Consider the following 14,148-nt stretch of genomic DNA (forward strand, 5'->3'; position numbering starts at 1 on the left):
TGCAGATAGCATGGAAAGACATTAAAACACATGAACAGTCACCTGCTGGGGAAATAAAGAGCATGCAACCAAACAGGCACTGTTTTGGCTTTCTTCTATGATAGGTTCCAACACATAGACTTTATTATGAACAGTTTAGCTGTTCCAGCTACTGGTGGCTAAATATATCCATCTAACAACAGGGAGGTGCATCCAGCTAATTAGGTATGTCTCTTAAGTAGTAGTAGTAGAGCTAGGAAACTGGGAGGAAAACAAATTAATATCTTGAAACAGTAAAAAGCCACAAGAATTGAATATAATCTGTACAACATACTGGACGGTCAGTCTGTTTATATTGACATGTGGCCAGAAATTGAAATTTCTGGCACATATACTGTATATTTATAGTGTATATTTGTACTTCTACGCAAGGGAAGTGCAATTACACAGGACAAAGCCTGAGGGCATTTAGACATGTGGTCTTATTCTAAAGAAGGATTTGACAACCTGATTAAAATTAAGTTAAGGGTTTGTATGTGGGGAGAATGGCAGAAATATCTTTCAGAAAACTATAACCATGTCCTTGGTTATTTAACACAACACAATCCCTTTGAAGCTATCATGTCACAGTGCTTCTCTGCCTTCAGAAGTCTGTAAAAATGTTGTGATCGCTGCAACTTCCGAGTATGGCAACAAAAAAGTGCATACCCTCTGTATGAACTGGCCTGTTGAAAACCGAGCAACCACATGCCTTCTATCTTAACAAGAGCATTTCTGAGTTCCGTAATTTACTTCCAAGCCCAGTCACAAGGTCAAAACAGACTCAAACCACAAAAGAATTCTCAAAGCAAAGCTAAAAATGTTGTATTTTAGCCAAGATCAAATAACTGAATAAGAATCTTCATTATCACACATTACACTTGCGTGTCCTGGATAAGCCTGTATTATAGATTGACGCAGCACATCTGTTGTTATGTACCTCATGTGGTTGAAGCCCCATATCATTGAGAACACTCTGGAAAAATGTTCGGGATGGTTTTCCAATGACTTCAGCCTCTAAATCACAGGCATACTGGAGGAACAAAAAGTTAACAATAATAATTGATTGTTCATTTGTGCACAATGCCAGTTATCAATTCTTAATCTATATATCAATGCAAATTATGCACCTACTGTACCTCTAGAGCCTTCATGAAAACTCCTACATCTAATTTCAAACCATCCGTCTCCTTGTAGTACCTCCTATAAAGAAAGCACATCACCACAAGTATTTTGTCTGGTTCTGTCAAGAAATTTTACATTTCATGGTTATTACTCTTATCTACTTGTCAATGCAGTTAGCAAACATAGATATAATGTAGATAAAATGCCTGATTAAGCAGTTGAGTGTCTTTCTGCATGGATATGTTAGGTCAGGGTTAGAGAATGCTGTCAGGGCTCAGTAGATTTATGACAGCACAGCCTGATACCCACAAGTCAAAACATCATTTAACATTAGTACTGGGCTCCTATAGGAATGTTTACCCAACTTTTGGCACATTTCACCATATGTATAGATAATAAGTGGAATAAACAATATAGGAATTACTTTTAACTTGAAGGACAAAGAGAATATCTTCATACCCTTGGCCAAGAGAGAACAGCACTGGTTTCTCCAGGCCTATAAGGACCCTGAATGCCTCGTTCAGGTTCTGGTAGGAAAACTTTTCAGATGCATCTCCAATGACCACACAGTTTGGTTTGGACTTGTCAACACTGTCAAACTCGGGGAGAAGTGCTGCAGAAGAGTAAGCACACAGTTCATAATGCAACACCTTAAGGTGTCAAAGAAATCAGAGTTAATACTTTTTATGGATGGGTCATTTAAAGCAGTGGTTCTCAAACTTTTTCAGGTCAAGGACCCCTAAACTGACATGAATTAGACCAAGGACCCCTATTTGATAAGATTTTGTCCCAGGGTCCTCCATTTGATAGGATTTTTGCTTTTAATGTTTTATTATAGAAAGTGTATGAAACCCATGACAAAAACAGTCATACATTCTGTCATTGTGTTACTTATAGGTGGAATTATAGTGAAAATAAATTATTCCCCTTTTTGCTAAGGAATCCCTGGGAGCCCCTCAAGGACCCCTGGGGGTCCCCGGACCCCACTTTGAGAACCAGTGATTTCAAGGATTAGTCTGGTGATGTGCTATATTTTTATATTGTCAACAAATCCCATCAAAAGACCAAAACCAAGTAGTGTATTTATTGTGTGGCCAAAGTCTGATATAACTTATTATTCTGTTTCATAGACATCCATTGTTGTCCAAAAACTATTAAAAACACATCAACAAGCCACAATAATGTGCTGGGTGATATGCTGCTTTATTACAATGAACATAGGAACTAGTTTATTTTGAGTCCATTGCACATACTACTTCCTGCTGCCGGAAATACTCACTTGTGCACTAAATCTGCGCCTGAAAATAGCCTCAAATTAACTATTTAATCCTGTTTATATAATTTTTGCTAAAAACTATTGTGCTCAGATTAGTTTTATTACGTTAGTATTGAGAGATGGACTAACATATTGTTGGTTTAAGTCTTTTGTGGACAATAACAAAAATACAAAATATCACCATCCTTATCCTTTTACAGATCCAAGGAATATACATTAATGTAAAATGTTTTTACGTAACTTCTGCGGTGTCACAGATTTTACAACTACTTTACAGAGGATTTGTAGACATTTCCTAACAGTTTCTTGATCATAGAAATGTGGTCATTTTCTGTAGGTGCATTCCTGTAAAAAACACCAAACTAAGTGAGTAGCTGCATAAAATCATCATCATCAAAGTCATCCAGCTGAATATTTTTAGATGCACTACTGTATGTATAGAGTCACACACTGATGACAACCCAGAGATATTGCCAAAAGCATTACCATCATACACCAGCAGGTGAGGCCGCAAGCCTCTCTCCTTGAGGACAGCTACGGCTGCAGGTGCAGGAGAGAAGACCTCAGATACAGAGATGTCAAAGCCCAGTCTTTGCAGCTTGGCAACAAACTTCTCTCTTGTGGCCTGGGTCTCATTGGTGCAGAATCTCAGCTTCAGGTCAGATGCCTTGAGCCTTTAAAAAAAGGTCAGGAGGTCAGACTGACTGAGGGTGGAGCCCACAGTTTATGGCAACACAGTAAGGCTGAGATATTGACAGTTCTCAACTTGCTCTAAAACATACATGCACACAGACACTCGAGGAGTCTTGCAATAAACTTCTATTATCCTTACTGTGGGTTAGCAGCACACTGCATAACCGAGTGCATGCACTTTGCTCTTTCACTGTCATGCAAACTGAACATGCAACTCGCTAAAATCTGACACTGTCTCGCTCATTTTTTCACTCACTTTTTCACAGCTTCAATCGACCCTTGGATGGCAACCCCGTCTCCCTCGCCGCTGTCATACAAAACGCCACACATGTCCAATATGACACCTTTCAAACTCTTCGCGCAGCCCGGCCATCCTGAGTCGGCCATGACGAAGTGGTATGTGTTCACAGCGCATGCGCGTAACATGAAGCGGCCTGTCAAGCATTTTATTTATTTCGTTCGTGTTAAGTTACATGTAGTTATATAATATTTACAGTGGTGTTTGTAATGTAATGTTGTGATGTAATTGTAAAAATCCAGCAGTTGAATTAATTCGCTTTTTTTTTTCAAATAACACATATACTCGAGTTATGGATTTGATGACAGATAACAGAATAACAGTGTGGCTGACACCCGGTGGCCGTTTATATCAGAATGATTTTGTTTACTTATGAGTGTTTACTGATGATGGGATGATTCAGACACACGAGCCCTGCAATCACTGAAAGAGTTGCAACATGGAGGCGTGTCCTCTGACGCAACTACGTAGGAAACCAACCGCCACGCCTGCCTGCCTGCCAGACACATCGCATACCTCCCGGGAACCTTCCGCTTCAAGCAACGAACAGGACAGCCATCACCGGCGTTTCAAGAGGGTTTTAACTACACTTCACTTCTTTCTGGTACTGTTCGACTTTCCCTTATTTGTGTCTTCTCTCCTTTTCGATAAGGCTTGCGAGATAAGTAGGTGATGGATATTAAAAAAAAAAAATCTGACAGCAAGGACCTGCTAATGTTAGCTAGCCGGCGGGTATTAGCAACTAAAGGAAGCGAAGCATTACATTCTGTTGGTATGACGAGTTAAGCCCATACTGGTGATAGTGTAGTATCATAATTAACCAGTAAATTACACCGTTTTAGACTTGCATGTGTTGGTGGTGCTTGGCAGTGTGTATCACCTGATAGAAACTCATACTTTTGGTCTTTATTTAGCTCTGGGCTGCGGTTGGAGGGGGGTGTGCCGTGGAGGCAGCTCCCCACCAACCTATCATCTCTCAGGAACAGGTTTAATGGTGACAATGAGTGACATGTCAGTGGCCCAGGTCCACCCTGTCCTTGATGTAAACCAGTCCAGGTGCTGTCTGTTTGTCGGTTGTGTTTATTCACTGACCAAGGTTATTGATTATCTCGAGCCAAGTACTGATTATCTAGCTCTCTTGTATCAGATGATTCATATGTTGTTTTTTCTGACTTAATGTGAATTCAATTATGCAAATTGGCCTGTTTTCCCATTGGAAATAGGTACATTTCAAGATATCACTGTCCAGGTCACAAAGTTTGAAGGGAATAACAGCTATTATCTATACTTTTTAGGCATAAGCAATTAGGAAATAACACTTACCACTCAGGAACAAAAAACAAGTAACACGGTGTATTAATTCTCCTACATCAGTATATCTAGTCAGAACTCAGATAACTCTCCAACTAACATAAGTGCCAAAAGGAGGGGTAAAAGAGAGTGTGAGTCATCTCAAAAGCCTTCAGCCACACAGTGGGGATAGCGCCATGTCATAATGAAGGTTACATTCTTTTTTATATAGGGATTTTAACATTTAGAAGGTAGCAATGAAAAGTGGTGGAAGAAGTATTCGGATCCTGTTTTGTAAAAGTACCAATACAGCAATGTTAAAATACTCCATTATGAGTAAAAGTCATGCATGAAAAATCCTAGTACATAAGTATTAGCAGTACAATGTATTTAAAGAATTAAAGTAAAAGTACTAATTTCTTCCCTCTGACTGATATATTATTATATATGACGTCATTAGATTATTAATACTGAAGCATCATTGTGTAAGCAGCGTGTTACTGTTGTAGCTGCTGGGGGTGGCGCTAGTTTCAACTACTTTATATACAGTTAGCTAGTTTAATCCAGTGGTTCCCAATCTAGAAACCCCTCTAAAACCCTCTAAAGGGTCACCAGATAAATCTGATGGGTCATGAGATGATTAATGGGAGAGGAAAGAAGAAACAACAAAGTTCTGATACACAAATCTGTTTTCATTTTTTTTGGAATTTTTCTCTAATCTTTGATTTTTGGTGAAATATTTGATCATTTGAACATTTTTTGAAATGAAACCATGTGAGAAGTTTAGAGGGAAAAATCACTATTTGGTGGATCTGTTAACAACTCATAGACATCTGAAATGTGACCCCGACTACACACTGCTGTTTGTAAAACGTCAAAAGCCAAAAAGGTTGGAAACCACTGGTCCAACCATCTTTAACAATGTGTTGTATTTTAAAAGCTCATTTTATCATCCATTGTGTCAAATTTTAATCTGAAAAGTAACTAAAGATGTCAAATAAACATAGTAGAGTAGAAAGTACAATATTTCCCTCTGAAATATAGTGGAGTGGAAGTATCAAGTAGCATAAAATGGAAATACTCAAGTACTCAAGTACAAGTACCTCAAAATTGTACTTAAGTAGAAGATATTACAATAGTGAGCATATTTTGATCTCAACCAAATAGAAAAGTCTGGAACATCACAGATGAGTTGCCATGCTGCTGTGGGATTATCTTTTGTTAACCCAAACCCAGCCAAGGTCTGTTCATCTATTGTGTTGGGTGTGAAAGGGAAGCGATGTTCAGCAGACCTGTAAAGCCTGCACGCCGTGTGGAATCTCACATAGCAGTGTGCTAGTTTATTAAGCCTGACCATTGTAGCTACAGTGAGGTTTTTTTGAGGGGTACCTCTTTGTCTTATATTGTGGTATCTTGGGCTAACAGTATTGCTGTCAATCATAGGAACAGGATTAATGAATTTATTTAAAAGCTGGTTCTATAGTTGCTTTAACCCCCCTTCTTGTTGTGTCTTTCATATGTTATTTGCCTTGGCTTGAGGGTCTTGTAAGAAAGGAGGAAAGGGTAAGATAGCAGATCTTGTGGTCAGGTAAAACAAGTTAAACCAAATGTTATAACAAAACAGACAAAACAAACAGTAGTTTTTATATAAATTACAAACAGACAAAATAGACTTCCTGGAAGTCCTGGAAAACACTTTCAAAGAGCTGCAGCAGTGTATAAAAATAGAGCTCCTAAATCAAAATGAAATAACATAAGTTGTTGTTGTTGTCTTGTTGTTGGAGCTGTACTAAACTTAATTTGAGTAATTCTTCATTTCACTTTAAGAAAATTTAAATTTGAGTAGGTCTAAATGTATAAGGGGTGGTATTTTAATAGGTAATAGAGGTATTTTATATAATAAGCTTATTTTGAGCAGTCTTTCATTTCTGTTTGATAGATGTATTTGACAATAATAAAGCACACAGTATAAATACAATTTTAAAATGGTCAAGCATAAAAACACAAAGTTAAAAGCTTGTTTACATTATGGTCGTCCTTTGGTTCTTCGTATGTAGAGCATATTAAGCACTTGTGGCAGTTTTGTAAAACCACAGGACTAAGAAACATTATGATCATAAATTTGGAACTTGACTGATACCATCACAATGACTTTTTGTGTGTGTGTGTGTGTGTGTGTGTGTGTGTGTGTGTGCTTCGCTGTATAATTGTAGCAACATATCACCATGAAAGGAATGATTCTCCAGCTCAGCCGCAGCCTGAGTCGTACTGCCCCTCTCCTCCGTCGCAGCGTCCACTCTGGTACACGCCCCGCCTCCACCGCCGCCTCCAAACAGAGGGCCGAACGCCCACTCACCTCAGAGGAAATCTACGCTCGTGAGGACAAGTATGGAGCGCACAACTACCATCCCCTGCCTGTGGCCTTAGAGAGGGGGGAGGGTGAGTTCAGAGTGTCATATGACTACTAAAAATAATATTGCAGTTAACAGATATGCATTACACAGCATTTTTTAGAAAATGTTGCAAAACACTCATCATTAAATTATCACCAACACTTCCTAAGAACTCGGTGTCTGTCTTTACTCCAGGCATCTATATGTGGGACGTGGAAGGCAACCGGTATTATGACTTTCTGAGCGCTTACAGTGCAGTGAATCAGGGTCACTGTCACCCCAAGATCATTGCAGCACTGACCGCCCAGGCCTCCAAACTCACCCTGACTTCCAGAGCCTTCTACAATGATGTGCTGGGAGCTTATGAGGAGTACATCACCAGGATGTTTGGTTATGACAAAGTTTTACCCATGAATACAGGTAAGGAAAACACCTGACGAAAACTGTATGAAACATCTTCAGAGGTTATTATCATGAATATATTTGTTGACATGTTTTTTTTTTTGTTTGTGACATATTAAGGTGTGGAAGGAGGGGAGACTGCCTGCAAGCTTGCCCGTAAGTGGGCTTACAATGTAAAGGGCGTTCCCAAAAACAAAGCCAAAATCATTTTTGCAGGTACGTATACTTTGTATGTTGTAAAAAAACAATTTACCATCTTACCCAAGAAAATTGTCACCAAACTAATGTCTATTTCATTGCATCATTCTGTCTGGGAGCTCAAGCTGTGAGAAAACATCTCCTCTGCATGACATTTCAATAACTTGAATGCACACCAATGCTCTTTTACTGCTATAGGATACGGTGACCAATGGGCCAAACCCCAGTTTAGTGTCAGGTTTTGCAATGTTGTATGTTGTTGAGAACAATATGACAAACGTATCTCATTCACTCTTGTTGATTAGAGGGTAACTTCTGGGGCCGCACCATGGCAGCCATCTCCAGCTCCACTGACCCCAGTAGTTATGAAGGTTTTGGTCCCTTCATGCCAGGCTTTGAGCTTGTCCCATACAACGACATTCCTGCACTGGAGGTACAGTTTTTGATTCTATCTTCAAGAAATACACTGTCTTCTTTGTTTTCATATTGTTTCAGTCGTAGAGAGACAGTACATTTCTGAGCGGTATAACGACAAGCAGCCTTCCTTCACCTTTAGTCCAAACCAGCTGTCAGAGCGACTTGTAAAATGTCAAAATTATAGGGAGTAGTTAATGTTTCAGTCACTACATCAGTAGACTTAGTTTGGGTTATTTTATACGGCAACATATGTACATAAATGCGCTGCAGGTACTAGTTTTGATTAGGGATGCCACAGTGAGGACATTTTTCCACCAACTAATAAACTTGTGACAACACTGGTGTTAGCGGTTACACTGGACATTTTACAAAAAAGCAGATATTCGCCAATGACGCTCATCCGCAGAGGGCTTACTTTGATCTTTAACACTATATTTTTAGTTCAGATCTCCCCCTCTTCTCACTCTGCTACTTTTTGCTGCGACTCTGTTGCTGCTGCAGACACTCCCGGAGCAGACACTGTCAGTTTATAGTTGTAGCGTCCGTCATCCGTCTAAGTATTGATAACACACTTGTTACTTAACAAATTAGAGTTTTTTTTATTTGATGAACATGGGCGCTGATAGGCAAAAATGAAATAAATAAAACTGCCGCCCAAAACTACAGTATAGGCGGTGGGCAAGTTTTGTAATCGGTGTATGTACCAACGCCGTGTAACACCGCTAACATCGACCACTGCGGCAAGGCTAGTTTTGATCTCATCAAGATTCATGATTAACTTTATTACTGGGGTTTTTCTGGCAAGACTAACCTGGAGGACAAACAAAAAATATATCAGCTGTAACAGAGGCTACAGCTTTGGAATTTTGCATTATACTCAGCCATGTAGTTGAAGATAGTCCATATTTTAACTTTGTGTTCTTAAGTTCAATAATGTGTGTATTTCATAACATCCTCCAAAACTAGCTGAGTTGTTTTCTATGTAAACAGAGGCTTGAATGGCTGGCTACAGTTGTCTGCTGATACTGTAGGGTTATCTTGGAAACTGCTGCTTTTCTGTGTAAACACAAGAACCTAATGATTGACCGAGGTAGCTTGGATCTATCAGCGGGGTTATCTTGGACACAGATAAAAATGTCTGACTAGTATCCTTTTTTTTCCTTCTTTAATCCAGAAAGCCCTTCAAGACCCAAATGTTGCAGCATTCATGGTGGAGCCCATCCAGGGGGAGGCTGGTGTGGTGGTGCCTGACCAGGGCTACCTGACCAAAGTCAGAGAACTTTGCACCAAGTACAAAGTGAGTCTTGATAAATAAATAAAGTAAGAAATATCATGAATAGGCTTTAGTGGTATCTATTTTTTCATACCTTCCTGACATTTCACCAGGGTTTACGGTATAAGGCGGTATGTGTGTAAAAAAAAAAAAAAAAACCAACATAAAAGCTGAGCTGCTGGTGATTGAAGTTATTGTAGCATGTATGACATTGTCTAGCCTAAAATGCTGTGTGTCTAATATGCAATTAGCCCACTTAGACAAGTCTTGCTGGGTTTAAATACTTATGGCCCAAAGAATAATGAATAGATAGGAAATAAGTGCCATTCTTAAACAGATTCTTGTTGGAGGACCTGTTGACACTTGTTGGGCAGATACCAACATTTCAGTGGGCTGAACGGAGATGATGTGTGGGTGGTGGTGACAGACTGGCAGTTAAATAAAATCATGTGAGTAATAAACTGCTTTTGTGGTTACAAGAAGTCATCTCAAGATAAAGTTATATGTGGTATTCAGGACTAAAACCCAAATACTCCCAAACAGGGACGGAGGCGTTTTTCTTTTTCACTAGATGCCATCTGTCTCAGCTCAGCTTCCTGTTCCACCAGTAGAGACTGACCTCTGGTGGTGTGTACTGTTCACTACACGCATCACCTCAGTACAGCATCTCTATCAGTTTAGTAGAAAGAGTAGCGTCTGTATTTTGTATTTTTGACGATATTGAAAATCATACCTTTGGGATTTCTAAATACCCTTGTTTACCGTAATACCTTGATACCGCCCAAGCCTAATCATAAATGACTCTGAATGTTTCGACTGCATGAAAACACAGATATTGGTCATCCTCTAACTGAGGTACTGTTTATTAGCAATAAAAGATTATATTTAGCATCATTTCCACTAACCAACAATTAAGTCTGACATTTGTTCCATGCTGTTTTCTGTGCGTAAGGACATGAAGCTCGAGTAAAACAAAAATAGTGTGCTTTTTGTGTTGCGTGAGAAGAGAGGTAGAGGTTGGAGTGAGACTACACTGCACTTAAAACTCCTATTACAATGTGATTGATGTGTTGCTGTACAACACATCAATCTAGAAACAACATATTGTTCTTCTATCATGCTGCTTGGAGTACAAATGCACATTCCACATGTGCGTGGCTCTTTTTGGCTCTAAACAGTACATATTTTAATGTTACTAGGTTATACAAGTATTCTTATTTAGTATGAAGGGTAACAAAAGCATTCTAGATGACCTGTGCTATAAAAAGAGAGAATGTTTTTAAGCAATTAAGTCAATCACTGTTACCTCCAGTCTTCCATGCTAACCTTTAAGCATACACTGTTTATGAGAATATGAAAATGTGTTTTAATTCAGTCTTTTATGCTATATGTGGTGAACTGTTGTTCAGGTCTTGTATGTAGAACATTGGTAAATTACACATGTTTTCATCAAGACTGGTTTGACTAAGAAGTCACACCCTCTTTTTTAAAATGTCAGACTTATTTTCTTGTTGGAAGATCTCTCCTCCAACAAGACTGTGAGCAATACTATGTTTACATAGGAAACAGTGATTAACTTTGCACAGCCGTGTCCAACATTGCACAACCCCTGAATGTGTAGTGGCTCACCTGCAACGGCTGTGAAAATAATGCTTTATGAGTTTGCTTTTTAAATTTATGAATATAGAGGTCATAAAAAAACTTTGGGATGTGGTGGTGACTGTAGTTAAACCAATATGTCTCAGGGATTTTGAGAATACTATTGCAAAATGTGTTTTTTTTCCAGGTGTTGTGGATTGCTGACGAGGTGCAGACAGGTTTGGCAAGGACCGGCCGGCGGCTGGCTGTGGATCACGAGAATGCGCGTCCAGATGTGGTGATCCTCGGCAAGGCTCTTTCTGGAGGAGTTTACCCTGTAAGCACCTTTTTATAATCTGCTCTCTCGTCATATCACATTATAGATTTGTTTTGCAGGAGTCAAAGACTCAAACTTTATGGACTTTTGTCCAGTTTTGTTGTGTTGGAGCATTGATCATAGTAGTTATGCAACTTTGACCTTCTGTTTTAACTGTCATTTGTGTGTCTCAGGTATCTGCAGTGCTGTGTGATGATGAGATAATGCTGACAATTAAGCCTGGGGAACACGGGTCCACATATGGAGGTAACCCCGTGGCCTGTCAGGTTGCTATCGCTGCACTGCAGGTCAGTATTTGAAGTGGCTTTCAATGATCTTTTTTTTGTTTGTCTACCCTTTAAGAACTCATTACTTTTATCTTGTTTTTGCCTCTGTTTGAATTGATTAAACTGAGAGAACTTTTAAGTTTATATGCAACACGTCATTAAGTTTAAACCACTTTAAAGCATCTTACAGCTGCCTACAAAGACAAATTAACATCAGAAGAAAAATATGCATGTTACTTTAATCAACAGTGTCATACATTCACTTAAAATAACCTCTTCTTATTTGCAGGTGATGGAGGAGGAGAAGCTGTCAGAGAACGCTGAAAGGATGGGGCAGCTGCTGAGGTCTGAGCTGAATAGACTGCCAAAAGACATTGTGACTACAGTCAGAGGGAAAGGCCTCCTCAACGCAGTCGTCATCAAAGAGACCAAAGGTACAGTGCTGCGTTAAAAGGGCAGACCTGTTTGTGAACATTATTTTGAAACTAAAAAGCTTCAATCTAGGTCAACTTTTATTTTACCCAAGTGCATTCCTCAGGATACAAAATAAATCCAAGCTCACATTAATCCATCCTAAATCATATTTCGGACAGTTAATTCAGTTGAATGTCCCTGTGCTGGAAAACAGGGCGTCTTACTTTTTAAATTCATGATGTCATTTTTGAGACAGAATGGGTTCATTTACATTTAAATCGGTGACTGGAACAACATTTCCCAGGAGCTGAGGTTTTATTTCTAGATAACATCACTAAAGTCTGTCTCTGTGCTATTAAGCTCAAGGACAGACTAGTTTTAGAGTGTGTTTTTCCTTTTAAGGCCGCCTCACAATAATTTGCTTGTGCTACATATATGATAAGACTCGTTTTAAGACAAATGAAGAGTAAAAGAGTAAAATCTGACCTATACTAAAATGACCCCCCCCCCCCCCCAGACTACGATGCCTGGAAGGTGTGCTTGCGTCTTCGTGACAATGGACTGCTGGCCAAACCCACCCATGGTGACATCATCCGCTTGGCCCCTCCCCTCATCATCAAAGAGGACGAGCTGCGCGAATGTATCGATATCATCCAGAAAACCATCATGTCCTTCTAAACTACAAGAATTCAACTGTTCAGCAATACACAGACAACCACATTACAACAATGATAATCCACATTAGCTGGAGTTGTGGCCTGTTAAAACATAACTTTTTTTAAAAATCTTTCATAAGTGGGGGCATTACTGTAGAAATACAGTATACAGAGACTGTATGGAGAGTGCTTCTGTGAGGCTAGACTGACGATTTTGTACAGAAAAACTGCTGTAAAGGAAAAGGTTGTGTTAGACTGCCTCAGGAAAGACTGCAGCAAAGATAGAGGTTTATTTTAAGTGTTCTAAATTTGTATGTACATTTTATTGCATAATTCATCTATTGAGATGAATTTTGGAGTGGTCAATTTACGTTTTTCAGTGGTAATGAGTGATGTAAATAATGAATGTGCTGTCTTTAATGAAACCTTTTTAATTTTCAAAAAGGAAAAGTGGTTTTACTAGTGAAGCATGAAGGAGTCTGGAGTTACAAAGGCTTTATTTGAATTGATTATGCGGTTAAATCTGACCTGACTATTATACTATTGTTCTGTGCTACAAGTTACAAATCCAAGTTGCTGAATGGAAATCTTGTCTACAGTATCCAATATAACGTAGTTTCCTGGTATCGTATAGATTGCAAACTACATTTCTAATAGACAGCAGTTAGTCTGTCAAGCTACTGATGCCTACTAATATAAACCTTGTGGATCCAGTCTTGTTACACACCAGCTAGTCTGGGTATTTTAAAACTTCAAGAGCAGAGCTTCTGCACATCCTTAAAAAGCCTTGAAATGTATATGATGTTCTAGGTGTTGAAATTGTTTTTATAAAAAATTAAAAAAAAAAATCATAATTGCACTTTCTGACAACTCTAAAAGTTTAAGTGGCTTTAATTTCCAATACAAATATGACCACATGTTATTGTTGTAGCTGCCTGATTTCATTTTACACAGGTTATATGTTTTACTGTGGAAGAAATATTTTCTGGCAACTGTTGAAACTGAACAAATAAGTTTTTGCTCTTTATACTCAATAATTTGGTATATATGATTTCTGCAAGAACACACTGTGTAAGGATTAACAAGTGTTGGGAGGACTCACGCTGGTAGCAAAGGCTGTTTGGTTTGAGATATTTACAGTATCTGTACTTTGTTTCATTGAACTTTCTGATGAATGTTTTATCTATAATAAAACGATGTAAATATTGTCTTTTCAAAGGCGATATCATCTTTAAGTTGTTACATAATACATTTTTCTTTAAATAAATTATTGCAGTCTTATCTGTTTTGCTGTTTTTCTGAACCAAACACATCATACTTGAAATTTTGAGATTTGAGGATGCAGGTTCACAGAGTTATTCAGATAATTGCTGATTAAAATCTGCAACTTATCTGATGTAGAACAGGTCTGTAAACGTACTTTTCTTGGGACGTGGAGGATGATAACTGAGTAAAACCCAAAATAGGTCTTTTTACACCAGACTTCCATATTTAAAGGGGTGAAACTTCCTGCA

The 14,148-nt window shown here is 38.7% G+C and overlaps 1 protein-coding gene across 1 annotated transcript; it reads left to right on the forward strand.

Annotated features, from left to right (window-relative positions):
• Positions 1-3,370: 3,370 nt before the first annotated feature.
• On the forward strand, positions 3,371-13,915 carry oat (ornithine aminotransferase). Its single transcript, XM_042396899.1, has 11 exons — positions 3,371-3,508; positions 3,882-4,014; positions 6,914-7,139; positions 7,289-7,513; positions 7,616-7,711; positions 7,999-8,126; positions 9,285-9,407; positions 11,170-11,298; positions 11,472-11,585; positions 11,854-11,998; positions 12,496-13,915. Exons 1-11 carry the CDS (start codon positions 3,396-3,398, stop codon positions 12,654-12,656), a joined length of 1,593 nt encoding a protein of 530 aa, XP_042252833.1. The 5' UTR covers positions 3,371-3,395; the 3' UTR covers positions 12,657-13,915.
• The last annotated feature ends 233 nt before the right edge of the window (positions 13,916-14,148 follow it).

This window comes from Thunnus maccoyii, chromosome 20 (assembly GCF_910596095.1).
Source record: "Thunnus maccoyii chromosome 20, fThuMac1.1, whole genome shotgun sequence".
In the NCBI taxonomy this organism is placed as follows: Eukaryota; Metazoa; Chordata; class Actinopteri; order Scombriformes; family Scombridae; genus Thunnus; species Thunnus maccoyii.

Excerpts from the sequence above, each read along its gene's own strand:
- oat (XM_042396899.1), top strand. The coding sequence starts at position 3,396 with ATGGCAACCCCGTCTCCCTCGCCGCTGTCATACAAAACGCCACACATG. Across the intron at positions 4,015-6,913 it reads CTACACTTCACTTCTTTCTG|CAACATATCACCATGAAAGG; the intron begins GTACTGTTCGAC and ends GTATAATTGTAG. Across the intron at positions 8,127-9,284 it reads ACGACATTCCTGCACTGGAG|AAAGCCCTTCAAGACCCAAA; the intron begins GTACAGTTTTTG and ends TCTTTAATCCAG.